At 44.2% G+C, this 15220-nt stretch overlaps 1 protein-coding gene across 2 annotated transcripts in view; it reads left to right on the plus strand.

Moving 5' to 3' along the window:
* The window catches only part of PTPRO (protein tyrosine phosphatase receptor type O), a 237310-nt gene that overhangs the window by 170366 nt on the left and 51724 nt on the right, over nucleotides 1-15220 (plus strand). For both annotated transcript variants that reach the window (XM_055118637.1, XM_055118636.1), the window contains exons 11-12: nucleotides 768-919; nucleotides 2615-2735. In XM_055118637.1, coding sequence (XP_054974612.1) covers nucleotides 768-919; nucleotides 2615-2735 — 273 coding nt within the window. The remainder of the gene's footprint in view (nucleotides 1-767; nucleotides 920-2614; nucleotides 2736-15220) is intronic.

A 15220-nucleotide genomic window follows, 5' to 3' on the forward strand; every position in this document is an offset into this window, starting at 1 on the left:
AAAGACAGTCTTTGACAGATGAGAAGTAACTGGGACAAGGTCATGGTATCATGGTACAAAGGTGTTGTTAAGGAACGATAGAGTCAACACAGAAATCAAGAGACCCCAAGTTTCACAACCAAACACAGAGAATAGCCAGTCAAAAGGGCAGGCTGGCAGGGGAAGAAGAGCAGGGGGAGACCCTGGAGGGACCCCGGGAACATTGGTGGAGGAATTTGACACGGGCGGTGGGATCAGTGCTACAACATTGTACATCTAAAACTCAACTGTGAATAACTTTGTAAATCACAATGCTTCAATAAGATTTTATTTAATCATAAAAAAATAGTCTTTGAAGAAATATATGTCTGGGAAACTTTATATACTGAACTACACAGAAACATGATAAGAAGTTACTAAAGAAGTCAAGCTTATTGTTCTATCAGAATACTCTGAAAAAATGATGTGGATTTGTATGACTTGCTAGATCCATTTTGTATGACTTGCTAGATACACTAGGACTGTATCTAGCACAGCAGGTAGGGCATTTGCCTTGCAGGCGGCCGACCCGGGTTCGATTCCCAGCATCCCATATGGTCCCCTGAGTACCGCCAGGAGTAATTTCTGAGTGCAGAACCAGCCGAGTGTGACCCAAAAAGCAAGTAAATAAATAAATAAAGCCATTAACCATTTTTTAAAAAGTCACTCTATGGGATGGCATGCTTTACTGAGAAGGACTTTAAGAACTTTTCCTGATATGCTGATGTGCATTTTTCCCTCTTTCACAGCTCCTGTTGCTCCAGAAATCACTTCTGTGGAATATTTCAACAGCCTGCTATATATTAGCTGGACATATGGGGATGACACAACTGATCTCTCCCATTCTAGGATGTTGCACTGGATGGTCGTTGCCGAAGGAAAGAAAAAAATTAAAAAGAGTGTATGTTTCCTTAAATTTCAGAGCAGGGCATCCAACCAGACAGCTCTTGCAAATCATTAAGCAAATATTTATCGAGATATTAAATAAATGTCTGCATATGTCTCTCAGAGCTGTTCTCAACTCTACAAATAGAACAATGAACAAACATCAAAATCCTCCTTTCACAGAGCTTACCTTTTAATCTTTGATTGTGAGTTATAGGAGTTGTAACTATACTATTGATTATTGACATTTATTTTAGAGTCATGGTTTGAGCATTCTCTTCGGGATGGCAAGCATTTCAAGAAAACCAGAGCAGCTATATTTAAATATTTCTCCATAGGCCTCTAAAAACTAAATAATTGATTACACTGGACACAGTGAGTTTTTTTGTTGATATTCTTTGGGGGCCAGAGCCTGTGATGCTCAAGGGCTATTCCTGATCTGCACTCAGGAATGACCCTGACCAGTGCCCAGGGGACCGTACATTGTGCCAAGGATCCTATCCAGGCGGGTAGCCATTGCGGCCATATGCAAGGCAAGAGCCTAACCTGTACTCTATCTGCTCCCACCTTGCTCAACATTTTTCTCCTGGTTTATTATGCTTTCTGACATTGTGTTATTGGGCACACGCGAAACTGCTAGCATGGGTTTTTAAGAACTAGAAAAGGTAGTGACTTGAAGAAAATGAAGTGTGTGTTTTTCCCATGTGAGTCAGGGACTCATAGGCACATCTGTTCTCAGGCATCATCCAGGGACCCAGCTTCTTCCAAACTGCTTAATCTGCTGCTCTGCTCCATCCCCTTCTGCATAGCTGAACCTTCATCATTGTCCCGTGCATACTCCAGAAAGTGACCGAGAGGACGTAGAGACCCAGCATGGATAGGCTATGAACTGAAGAACTGGCCTGGGCAACTTCCACTTAGCATCTATTGGTCAGAACCAGGTCACATGATCCACACTGGCCGTAGCAGAGGCTGAGAAATAAGGTTCCTTAGTTAAAGTGCCACGTGCAGGTGCAGAGTAATAGGACAGACATTAAGGTAGTTGGCTTGCATCCAGCAAGATTAGTTCAAATCCTGACACCGCCTTTGGTCACCTGCACCCAGCCCGGTTTGGCCCCTGAGCACTGCCAGATGTACGCCCTTGACCCCAAAGCCAGAGGTCTAGGACAGCTCACTGCTTCTGAGCTTCTCCACGAGAGCTAAGCAATAAACCTGCCACAAGCAAGCCAGAAGTTGTCTTTTCTAAAATGCATTGTGAATGAGGAAATACATGTCCTAACTGGTCAAATAAGGAACTCTTAAACAATTACATTTTTTTTTTTTTTTTTGCTTTTTGGGTCACACCTGGCGATGCACAGGGATTACTCCTGGCTCTGCACTCAGGAATCACCCCTGGCTGTGCTCAGGGGACCATATGGGATGCTGGGATTCGAACCCGGGTCGGCCGCGTCTAAGGCAAACGCACTATCCTCTGTGCTATCGCTCCAGCCCCAACAATTACATTTTAAAACGTTTTATGCAGACAATAGGCTACCTTGCTTTTGACTCAGCTGAAGAATTTGAAACATTTCGTATCAAATAACATGTATAGTTGTAATCTCCTGTGGACTGTAGAGCAGAACAGGGAGGATCTCGAGAATCACTTGCGTGGGGTTCTAGTTTGGGTTAGTAGCAGTTCATACCCTTCTCTGCTCTCTTCTCTGCTGTGCAGGTGACTCGCAATGTCATGACTTCGATTCTCAGCCTGCCACCAGGAGATATCTACAACCTCTCAGTAACTGCTTGCACAGAAAGAGGCAGTAACACATCCCAGCTCCGCCTGGTCAAACTAGGTAAGAGGGTGTGCACACAGGGGAAGGTCACCTTGTTGGGTCAGAGAATGTTTGCATCTCTTGATTTACAACTTTTCATTTATATGAAAAAAATAAGAAAAATACTCTATGTAAATGCAACATACACATTTGTACTGCAAAAGGACAGCTTTGACTCCATATTTGTTCCTGGGCTGTTTGCTTTGAAGGCAGAGGAGGGTTCATCGATCTTGGGGAGGTTAGAGGAACCAAGGGGTCTCAGGACTTCAGAGATAAAAGAGCCTAAGAGGTTACCTAGTGCCATATTCTCAGACATCATTCCCATCCCAGGTAAATTTATGTAATATTTTCTTTAACATTTTTAATTGAAATAGATAAAAATAACCCACATATTTGTTTTTAATTAATGTGATATTCTAATTCAAGTATAATTAGGATTTTGATGAGAAAATGAACTTTTGATGAAATAATATGGACCCTATGTATATGTCCAGATAGAGTCATTCTAATGTTAGACCAAATTGCCCAGTTCCTACACATAAACAAAATGAGTAAGTTTGGGTTTACAAGGAAGAAACGAATCAGCTCTTTCCACAAGAAACAAAAGCAGAGAGAGACAGACAGACAGAGACAGAGACAGAAAGAAGGAAAGTGCCTGCCAGATAGACAGGCCGGGGGGGGGGAAGGTGGCAGGAGGGAAACTGGGGGTATTGGTGGTGGGAAATGTACACATGCGGAGGGATGGGTGTTGGAACAGTTTCTGTCTGAAACCCGACCGTGGTCAGCTTTGTAGCTCTGTATCTCATAGTGACTCAAAAAAATTATAATTAAAAAAAGGAACTAAAGCATGTGTAAATAAATTAGCAAACTCTCAATAATACCTAATGACCTACTATCTGTCTGAAGGACTCCAAAGGTAGGTTGTGGGATAGGAAACTAGACATATGTGCATAGAATGGGAGAAAAAGTTATGTAAATTCAATTAAAGCTGAGATAACATGCCAAGAAAAATAATCAACTGTGGAGGAGAGAAAATGAGGAAAGAAAGATAATCTTGTGTTGAACTAGAACTTGCATCGAAGTAGTTATGAAGTGGGAGTCAACATTATGTGTCAGGAAAATGCTTCTCCTACATTCCACAGTCTAGCCTTGAGGTGTATTTGGCTTCTGTTTCTTAGATACAGTCTGTCACTGACAGGAGGCGAAAGAAGATGGCTGGCAAAAAAAAAAAAAAAAAAAAAACGTGTGGTAGAACTCAGGGTCAGAGGGACAAGCCCCAGTGCATTTCTACATGCAATTTTCACAGTCAAGAGCTCCTTGGTTTTATGTTTTGAAATTTTAATAGAAAAAAAAGTACTTTGACACTTGATTTAATTTTTTAATTTCTTGCCATCACTTTTTCACATGTTCACGTGTCAAATCATCTATTGTTATAGTTGGTCATAAGCTGTAAATAAAGAGTGGGACTGAAGTGATAGTACGGTGGGAAGGGCATTTGCCTTGCACGTGGCCGATGTGGGTTCAATTCCCAGCATCCCATATGGTCCCCAAGCACTGTGAGGAATAATTCCTGAGTGCAGAGACAGGAGTAACCCCTGAGCATTGCTGGGTGTGACCCCAAAAAGCAAAAAAAGAAAAAAGTAAAGAGTAATTTAGGGTATCTAATTAGCAGCTTAAATCCCATGGGCAATATTATCGGTAGTGAGATATCTTTAGAAAAGTCTTGGGGCTGGAGCCATAGCACAGCAGGTAGGGCGTTTGCCTTGCACACGGCCGACCTGGGTTCAATTCCCAGAATCCTATATGGTGCCCTGAGCACCGCCAGAGGTAATTCCTGAGTGCAGAGCCAGGAGTAATCCCTATGCATCGCCGGTGTGACCCAAAAAGAAAAAAAAAAGAAAAGTCTTGGGGACCAGAGAGATAGTACAGCAGGTAGGACATTTGCTTTGCATGAGGCTAAGCTGAGTTCGACCCCTAGCATCCCATATAGTCCCATGAGCACCAGGAGGAATTTCTGATGACAGAACCAAGAGTAAGCCCTGTGCATCACCAGTTATGGCCATGAAAGAAAAAAGCAAAACAAAAGTCTTAGAAAAATATCAAACAAGGGGCTGAAGAGATAGTACAGTGTGTAAGGTACTTGCCTTGCATGTGGCTGACCCGGATTCCGCCCCAGGCATTCTATGTGGTCCCTTGAGCCAGCAGGAGTGATCCCTGAGTGCTCCAGGAGCAGCCCCTGAATATTGCTGGGTGTGGCCCCAAAACAAAAAGAAATTTTAAAAAATCACACAAAACAAAACACAATATTTCTTTATTCCACCCAGTGGTTACATTTATCTTCATCTCCAAGTTCTTAATCTTTTCTGTCTTGTGCTTGCTTTTGCAAAACCTAAATCCCTAAATATAAAATAAATTATTGAAAATACATGGTCTTAGATTGACAGTTTGGGAGTAGAAAGTGAATTCTTGAGTAAGTTTTAAATCACATCTTAATTTTATTTAAATATTCTTCTGGGTGACAACTTTATTCAGTTATTTTACACAAAATAATTTCAAATAGCACTATAGATAAGGCTATACTTATAATACTTATTGTGTATTTCTTATGATATAATGTTTGAAAATCATGTGAGGTAAAACACGGGACCTTATTTGTGCTTGGCACTTTTTTGATCATTTTGACCTAGAGCAGATCGGCTTCTGCCTACAGAAGTCCACTCACAAACTCCCCTTGTGAATGCGGACTAAAGATTCCCTGTAAATCTTCCAAACACCCTCCAGGGGGCAGTACTGGTCCTGTTGAAAATGACCTGCAGCTATCAGTCCTCTGTTGGCAAGGGACTCTGTTTCCCTCTCAATTAAGACTTGAATTCTGGGACTACGGAGAGTCAATTTCCAGTGTTGCATCATGTTTACATTAAGGAAAAAAAGTCCTGCTTCTCTGGAAGTTCCACAGTCTCTGATTTTTGTCCTCAGTAGATATAAAGATCAGTCCGATAAAGCATCCATAAGAAGACGTAGACCAGCACAAGGCATTGAGCCAGTCATCCCAGTAAGAATCCCATTAAGTCATCCCATGCCAGAATTTTGTGACGCCTGGTGGCATGTGATAGCAGCTCCCTTTGGCAGTTAATATAAATGCACTGACTGGTCATTTAAAAGAACTTGTTGGTCTGCATGTGATCGTAGCTTTGAGCTACAGCCAATCACATCATCTGCTTGTGATGAGCCTGCCTGGTACTTGGGATCAACTTTAGTGGGGTTTGATGAGTTGTTCACAAAAATCAGTGTCCTAATCTGAAATAAGTGGGGAAGGAAATAGGGATGAAGCATGGTGGCAAGAACACCAAATAACTTGACGATAATAGACTATTCACTTGTCAGTTCATTTCGGCGAGTGACATTGATGATGTCATTATCTATTAATGAGTAAATAGATAATGAATCTATACTTTATAGATTATAGATATTGTGCCAGAAACAGTAACAACAAGTCTCACAATGGAGACGTTACTGGTGCCCACTCAAGCAAATCGATGAGCAACGGGATAACAGTAATACAGTAATAATATAATGTCTACACTATATATTATATAGACAATGAATCTATACTAATGAGAATCTTCTAAACTCTACTCAGATGCCAGACTGCTTATAGTAACTCACCCATTAAGGGGCTTCACTCTCTGTTCACAGGGGCTTGAGATTTAGTGAAGGAGGAAATGTTACTAAGAACGCTCAAAATGTTCAAATAATTGGTGGGTCCGGGTGACTGTGTAGTAAAAGCTTCTCTGAGGAATTGACAGAGGCTGGATAATGATGAAGGATATCCACAGTGGGGCCGAGAAAAGTCATGATAGGCAGAGGATTAGGTGCTGGCTGGGTCAAACAGTACTCGGAGGTATTGGAGCTGAGCACTTCCTTTGAGTGCAATGAGAAGAACTTCAGAGATGTTCTAATATACAATCTGACATAATTTTAAAAATCCCTTTGGTGCCTTATGAGCTGGGGGAGAAGGCAGCTGGGACAGAGAAGGGATCACCTAGTCAATGATGGTTGGAGGGATTGCTCGGGATGGGAGATATGTGGTGAAAGTAGATAAAAGACCAAACATGATGACCTCTCAGTATCTGTAATCTGTATTGCAGACCATAATACCCCTAAGTGAAAAAGAGAGAGTAAGAGGGCAATTGTCTGCCATAGAGGCAGGGGGAGGGGTGGGACGGAAGTTGGGGGAGGGTTACTGGGGACATTGGTGGTGGAAAATGTGCACTGGTGGATGGATGGGTGTTCGATCATTGTATGACTGAAACTCAAACATGAACGTTTTGTAACTATAGCTCACGGCGATTTAATTAAAAAAAATAGTAGGTAACAAAAACAAAAAGCCCTTTGGTGGCTCAGAGGAAGAAAGGATTACTAGGTCAGTAATGAAAGCAGGGAGATCTGTGAAGGAAACATTTATCCTGGCTTTAAAATGAGTGTTTTTAAGGCCTGAGTGACTGAAGGGGTAGAGCTCAGGCCTTGCATGAATGAGACCCCCAGCTACCTCCCCTCTGTTACATAGCACCTGAGCACCTTTGGGTGTAGCTCTGATGGTCCCTGAGTGCCCCAGGTCTGGCCAAATGGAATAGCCCCTTTATCAAAAAAATTAAAATGACATTCTAGCGCAAATACATGCCATAAGAATAGTGACTTTGGTGAAAGTGGAAATAACGGAGATGATAATATATTACAGTAGGGAGGTGCAGAGAGAAGGAAAGCAGCTGATAAAGGGAAGGCTAGCAGAGAAGTGGGGAGTGAATGTGTGTCCAGTCACTAAAAAAAAAAAACCTGGCAATTAGGTTATTTTTAAATGGGGAGTTCTCAGGAGCTCTTTCTCAGGAGGTTGAATTCAACAGACTTGTTTTTTTTTTAACATGGGCTACACCCCCCCAAAAGCTTGAGGTGCTGGTAAACCAACCCATCTGATAGGCCAGGCAGGTTCAGTGCTATGACTGGCAGTGAACCCACAAGGCCACCGCCGGTGCTGCTCAAGGCCACAGGTGAACCTGGGATTCAACTCAGGGCCTTGCACATACTCGGTATGGGCTCACCACTGGAGCCAACGTCCCAGGCCCTAAAGGGTTTTCTGATGGGGGTCAAATCAGGAAATGAAAGTAAAAGAAATTAAGAATCTGTCCTAGACTTGGTAACAAGGACGACTCATAATCAAAATACAAGCACTGGAGAAAGCACAATTGGGCAGGAATCAGCAAACTGACCAAAGACAGTTGGAAGACAGTTGAGGACACATCAGAGTACCAGCAAGTAAAAAAAATTGCTGCTATATGTGTCAAGATCAGGGTAGAAAGCTGGATTGGAAATCAAAGTAGAGGGCAAAATCACCAAGAGAACAGCGGTAGAGAAGAGAGGCCCTGGTTAGCCTTCAAGGACCTCTCCGGCATTTCAAGACCCAGTAGAAGAGGAAGAGTCTGCGAGACGATGGGAAGGAGGAGCGGTCACAGCGGTAAGGGGGACCCCTGAGGCGTGGTCAGTGTGTCCACTCACCTTCTGTCCCAAAGTCACTTCAGCCTGCCGGTTCCAGGAACGAGCCCGATATCTTTAACTTTAGCTCTAGGAGAGAGTTGGAGGCAATTGAGTGTGTGATCTTCAACTGATAAATTGGAACATGAGTAGGTATGACCAGAGTGAGTGTGTGTGTGTGTGTGTGTGTGTGTGTGTGTGTGTGTGTGTGTGTGTGTGTACTGGATCCAGAAGCAGCAATTCAGTAATTGTTTATCCACTCACTGTTTCTTTTTTTCTGCATTTGGGGTATAGGCTTTCTCTAAAATAGCCGCTTTTCTATGAATGCATTTAACAATGTAGGGAGCAACTCACACCCTTTCCTGTGACTTTCTATTCCTGTTTTGGGTTGGAGTTTACTGGCCTTTGCTTATTTTCCTCATCTCTGTCATGTGAGCTTTCATAACGTGTAGAAATTTTTAAAACCTAATTTGATTATAGAGAAGTGGGAATCGAAATACTTTCCAAGTTTAAGAATCTGAAGGAACATTATAATCTATTCTCCATTCTTCTCTACCTCTCGTTTTAGCCTCTTAGAATTAAAGGTATGTATTTAGATGAAATGCAATTCTGTCTTCCTAGAAACCCAGCCTTCCACTGCATTGATCTGAGGGTCTCACTCCCAGTATCTGTTCAGTTCACTTAGCCTACAGTTCTGGAAACAGCTTCTTGGCCAGCTGGTATTCTTCTTTTTAGTAGGAAGTGGGTTAAGTGTTGTGAGTCACGGCTTCCTGGAGTGCCACACCCATCCACCCTTTTCATGAATATTACCCCTGTCATCCTCCTAACCTGGCCAAAAATTATGAGTTCAGTAGAAGAGTATAAAGATATTGTGTAAATGAGGAAAGAGTGTGAAGGCATGGTATCAGAGAGAAAGGTCAGAAACTGGGTGGATGCATGCATGAATGAATGGGTAGAAGGATGGGTGGATGGGTGGATGTATGTATGTATGTATGGATGGATGGATGGATGGATGGATGATGAATGGATGAATGGATGGATGGATGAATGAATCGATATGGATGAATATGGATGAACACTGATGATATATGTATGGATTGATATAGACAGATTGAAGGACAGATGAAGTAAAGAGAACAAGAAAGAAAATGTGTCTCCCCTACCCACTCAGTTTGAGAAAGATCAATATAATAATTGATACATGGATTTTTAAAGTAAATTTCCCATCAGCAAATATTTTGCTAGCACTTATTTTTGTGCTACACTCCCAGTTCCCACTCTCCTTCTAGTGAAGAACAAGAGACAATAAACATGAACATGAGACTGTCACCTGGTGGAGGGTGAAGGACAAAACTCAGGCAGGGAAGGACAGAGCATGATGGGCAAAAGGGGCACAGATTCTTGTGGCAGTCGGGGGAGCATCACAGGGAAACTGGTGTCGCAGTGTAAACCTGACAGCTGAGGAGGTGACAGAAATTTGTGGGGCTTAGAAGCCTGGTCTGGACCCCCCGAAGCTGCTGTAGCCCCGGTACATGGGGAGGAAGGCAGCAGGGGGCGGCTGAGTGCCCGGGCACTGGGCAGAGCAGGTGGTCAGCAGACAGGAGCCAATAAGGAAACCAGTTTGGGGACAGATGGAGTGATGTGGAGTGAAGCGTGGAGTGATGGACCTTGCTGGGAGGCTGAGGGACCCCATGATTCATCCGTCTCTCAGGCTCCCTTAGGTGCGACTGATAAGTCAGGCAAAGTGGCAGCAGGAACCGGCCAGGAAAGCTGATCACTCCTCCCAGGGACCTCTGGCGAGACCAGTTTCCGCCTGCTACAGGTCTGGGGGAAGCTGGTCTTCCTCTTGAGCCATGTGTTCTTCCCCGGCGTTTTCCAGTTTAGACATTTGGTACGTTTCATAGTCCTGTGACGTTAGGGCACCATTGCTTCCCCCACACAGGAGATCATCACAACTGGGATCGGGGTGATGAAAAAGGGCAGATCCAATATGGATTTACAAGGGATTGGTGAGAGAGATGAGGGACAGATGGGACATATTCCTACCCATGAGGGGGAACTAAAGCTCTGTATTGCCCGGAGCTTAGCCTGAGCCGGCAGAAGAACAGAGGTGCAGTTACGAGATGGGGAGAGGGTGGGAGCGACAGGTTTGGAGAGAAGTTCAGGTTCGGTTGCTTCAGCTTTTGAAGGTACTGAGAAAGTATTAAAGACAGATCGGAGTGGGAAGCTAGAGTAAGGAGCTTGGGTTCTAGGAAACTCAGGGAAGGAAATAGGAATTGGAGGGGGGTCAGGAAGCAGAGAAGATGAGGGTGATAACAAAAAGGAAGAATGATGGGAAGTGAGAAAGAGAGAGAGAAAGAGAGAAAGAGAGAAAGAGAGAAAGAAAGAAAGAAAGAAAGAAAGAAAGAAAGAAAGAAAGAAAGAAAGAAAGGAAGAAAAGAAGGAAGAAAGAAAGAAAGAAAGAAAGAAAGAAAGAAAGAAAGAAAGAAAGAAAGAAAGAAAGAAAGAAAGAAAGAAAGAAAGAAAGAAAGAAAGAAAGAAAGAAAGAAAGGAAGGAAGGAAGGGAGAGAGAGAGAGAGAGAGAGAGAGGGAGGGAGGGAGGGAGGGAGGGAGGAAGGAAGGAAGGAAGGAAGGAAGGAAGGAAGGAAGGAAGGAAGGAAGGAAGGAAGGAAGGAAGGAAGGAAGGAAGGAAGGGAAGGGAGGAAGGAAGAAAGAAAGAAACCCCTAACTTCAACTGTAAGTGGGCAACAGCCAGCAGCAATTGTGTCTGAAGATGTGTGACTGTGTGAGCAGGAGGTGAAGTGCCAAGGTGCAAACAGCCCGGTGTGGGTGTGAGTGGACAGCCTGAAGCCTGTCCTGCCGCTGAGCCCACAGGATGAGGAAGAAGAGCTGGCAGAGGAACTACGGTGATGGGGGCGGGGTGATAGTTCAAGGAGCTGAGGAGAGAAAGGCAGAAGCCAGCAGAGAGCCAGCGGCAGCAACAGAGCCCTTGCTGCCTGTTAGGAGAAGGAGCAGGAGCCGGAGCCGGAGCATCTGAGAGCTCTTCTCCTTGGCTTCGGGTGTTTGTATCTGTAAGTGGGTAGAAGCTGCTCCCCAACAGACAAAGCAGAGCGAGCCCACAGTGTGAGGGGGTTGATACTGCAGCCCAGAGGTGAGGCCCGAGAGACGGGGGGCTGGGAGGAATACTTAGGGGGCCAGAGGAGGGGACACAGGAGCCAGAGGGAAGAGTCTTCAGGGATCAGCAGGGGCAGCCTGAATGTGGCTGAGCGGATGAAGGGGCATTGCCCAGCAGGCCAGGAGGGACCTGCAGGCCCCACTCAGCCCGTGCCTGGGTTTCTATGGGGTAGACCAGCAGCCCCAGGGAGGGCCACCAGGCTCGTCACGGCTCAGTGATGTGGCTCCGGAGCCTGAAGGGACCAGTCCCTCTCCTCAAGCCCCTCCCTTCTGAGCGGACAGCCACTGTGTGTCCACACCATCCACGCACCCTCAGGCTTCCTTCAAAGCACTTTCCTGTCTGTTCTCCTGTGACCTGTAGGTTAGACACGATTCCCTCCCCGCTCCCCACCCCAACGTGTTAGGAAGATTCTAGATGATTCCAAAGGATGGAGATTCTGGTGCTGATTGAAATGCACAAGTCACTCTAGAAAACTGCCCTCTAGTGAAAAGGATGTAAAAACAGCAGGTTTGCCACTTCTCCTGGGCGTCCTCCTTGATAAACCCCAGGCCCCGGCTTCCCTACTCTTCCTTTTTCTCAAATAAGATTTCTACTCAGGGGTTGGAGTGATAGCACAGCGGGTAGGGCGTTTGCCTTGCACTCGGCCGACCCGGGTTCAAATCCCAGCATCCCATATGGCCCCCTGAGCACCGTCAGGGGTAATTCCTGAGTGCATGAGCCAGGGATGACCCCTGTGAATCGCCAGGTGTGACCCAAAAAGCAAAAAAAAAAAAAAAAAAGATTTCTACTCAGTTGAGAGCGGGAAGAAAAGGAAGAGGAGAGCAAAAAGGAAGATTATTTGCTGGACAAAGAAAACATTTGCAGAGTCCTCCTCAGCGGAGGCTGTGTGAGAATGACAGGAAGCATCGTACTTTTCCTCGTGCCTCTGGGTGTCAAAAGGACCTCGAGTGGGCTCAGACCCTAGTTCTTTCTCTCAGTCACAATTCTGGTGGGGGGTTCTGGATGCAGGTTCTCATGGCCTCATCTGTAATATGACGGTCTGGGCTAACGGTCTTTATCTTCCTCCATGTTCTAGAGTTCTGTTCTTATCTGAGCTCAGAATAAAAGCAACAAGACTAATACTACAATGCAGGTCATGTGCCTTTTTTCTAAAATTGTTTTAATCTGTACAATTTTGCTAAACAAGAGCATGGCATGGAAAGTGAGAACATCACATGGAAAATGAACCCGCAAAGGAGGAACTCAGATATTTTGTTTCGAAATGCAAAAATGGTTAATGAGAACTTTCACTGAAAAAAAATTGTACTCACCTTTTGAAGTTACTTAGCTGGTAAAGTCATAAATATACCTAATGATTCCAGAAAAGGATACTACCATTTATTGTCAGTAAGTCATAAAAACTTATTTAAAATATAATGGAAATAATAGGTACATGTAATTCAAAAAAATCTTATTTATGAAATGGGGCCTAATTATAATCTAATAATAAATATTAGGGTTTCTTAAATATATTTCCTAATGTCTTTTTTAAATTTTCCAATTAGTTTTAAACATTTCTAAGGGCTGGAGAGATAGCACAGCGGGTAGGGTGTTTGCCTTGCACGTGGCTGACCCGGGTTCGATTCCTCCCTCCCTCTTGGAGAGCCCAGCAAGCTACCAAGAGTATCTCACTCGCATGGCAGAGCCTGGCAAGCTACCCGTGGTATATTTGATATGCCAAAAACAGTAACAACAAGTCTCACAGTGGAGACATTACTGGTGCCCACTGGAGCAAATCGATGAGCAACGGGATGACAGTGATACATTGATACAGTGAAGATAAGAAGGTCCCAAAATCACCAGAAGAGTTGGTAGTGAGCTTCAGATCTAACCAAATTTTCTGTTGTTTTCCCTTAATTTTATTGCCTATGATTCACTGTGATCTACTGTGAATAATTTCCCTACCCATGTTTTTTATTTTCCTTCCAGTAGTATTTTCTATTTCAAATGTTGATTTTGACAAAGTTGAACATAGTTGACACAGCTGATCCTGTTTAAATGACAGCTGTTTTCTTCAGAGACGTTGAATCAAGTTACATGGCCTCTTCTGCTTACTAAAGTGCTGCCTAAATTGAGGAAAATGAAAAATGACTGATGCCAATGTTGGAGACCGTCCTTGTGCCTAATAAAGATATTGGCAAATTGCTCTCAGTGAGGCTGCCCATTGAAAATGGATTTTGACACGTCAATCAGTGTGATTGAATTTGATTTCCCCTTATCAATACCACACATTCATTTTTTTAAAGTAGAAAATATAAACTGGTGGGGAAATAGCTCAGGGGTTCGTGGACATGCCTTGCATGTGCTGAGCAGGGACCCAAGCTTGATCCCCAGCACTGGCAGGTTCAACTCTGTGTCTTCTGGGCATCATCATGATGTCCCAGGGAGGTCCCAAAATCACCAGCCCCAAGCAAGCATTGACGATCTGACTAGTTTAGTCCAGTATTACCAGGGCTGGCCCCAAGCCATGTGGGAAAGCCTCCCCAAAGTAAATGAAAAACAATTAAGAATCATAAAGGAAATAGTAGCTCCCCATTCTTCCCAGGTTTTCTTCCTTCTACAATTGAGTTGGTGTCTCAGCTCAAATGAGCTGTTTCAACACGTTGTTTTGTAAAGCAGAGGACATCACTGCTTTACTCACAGTCTCACATCGGATACCTTAGGCTCTGAAATTATTTTAGCAAAAGGAAATCTGACTTAATAGAATGGGTGGGAGGCTGAGGGCAGGATTTTTAAGAGGTTTAAGATTTAAGTGAGACAGACTGAGAGAGAGAGAGAGAGAGAGAGAGAGAGAGAGAGAGAGAGAGAGAGAGAGAGAGAGAGAGAGAGAGAGAGAGAAACAGAAAGCAAAAACATTCTCATAACTACACAGCCATTTTAGCCCATGCTTCTGGCTCTGCTCAGGGATCACTCCTGTCTGTGTTCTGAGGACTTTCTGTGGTGCCAGGGATCAAACCAGTGTCAGCTTCAGTGCCTGTACTCTTTCTCCAACTCCACACAGATTTTGACGTTAGTCTCTTGGTCCATTATCTGAGCTCTCCTTCACTCTTCATAACAGCACCCAGCTCCTCCCTCCCTTTCTTTTTGAACTGGGCAGTGCGTGGTGCTTTGAACAGCAGGGAAGGGTTTGCATGGGCGACCACAGATGGAGAGCCTCAATATCAGAAGTTTGTTTCCTCCCAGGTCTGAGGGTTGGAAATCCCTAAGTCAAGGTATGTCATTCTAAGGTTTCTGTGACACCTGTTGTCTAGGTCTTCCATGTATGCTTCCCCTGGACCCTCATTGGCCTTCATTCTGCATCCTCCTAGGTGTCTATTTGCCCAATCACCCATCTTCTTGAAACAGATTAAGACTCAATGGCCTCATTTGCACTTCCTCCCCTCATGAAGTCTCTGATTTCTGTTAGAGTCATATTTTGAGGTACTGGGTCTAAGGCTTGAACACAGGAATTGAAAGGATGCAACTCAACTCACCCCAGAGACGGAAACCATCCAGAGAGATAGTACAATGGGTAAGGTGCTTGCATTGCACGCAACCAACCTGAGTTCAGTTTCTGACACTGAATATGGTCCCCAGAGTCCCACCACTGCTGATTCCCTGACTACAGAAGTAGGAGCAAGCCCTGAGCACCACCAGGTGTGACCCAAGAATCAAAACGAAAGCAAACAAAGGCTTGAGTGTTCTTATTTCTGTGAGATGGAATGGTCCCAATCACTAGCCATTGTCAACATCTATTCTTAAGGCCGAGAATGGCAGACAGGAAGGC

This window comes from Sorex araneus, chromosome 10 (genome assembly GCF_027595985.1).
Source record: "Sorex araneus isolate mSorAra2 chromosome 10, mSorAra2.pri, whole genome shotgun sequence".
Taxonomy (NCBI): Eukaryota; Metazoa; Chordata; class Mammalia; order Eulipotyphla; family Soricidae; genus Sorex; species Sorex araneus.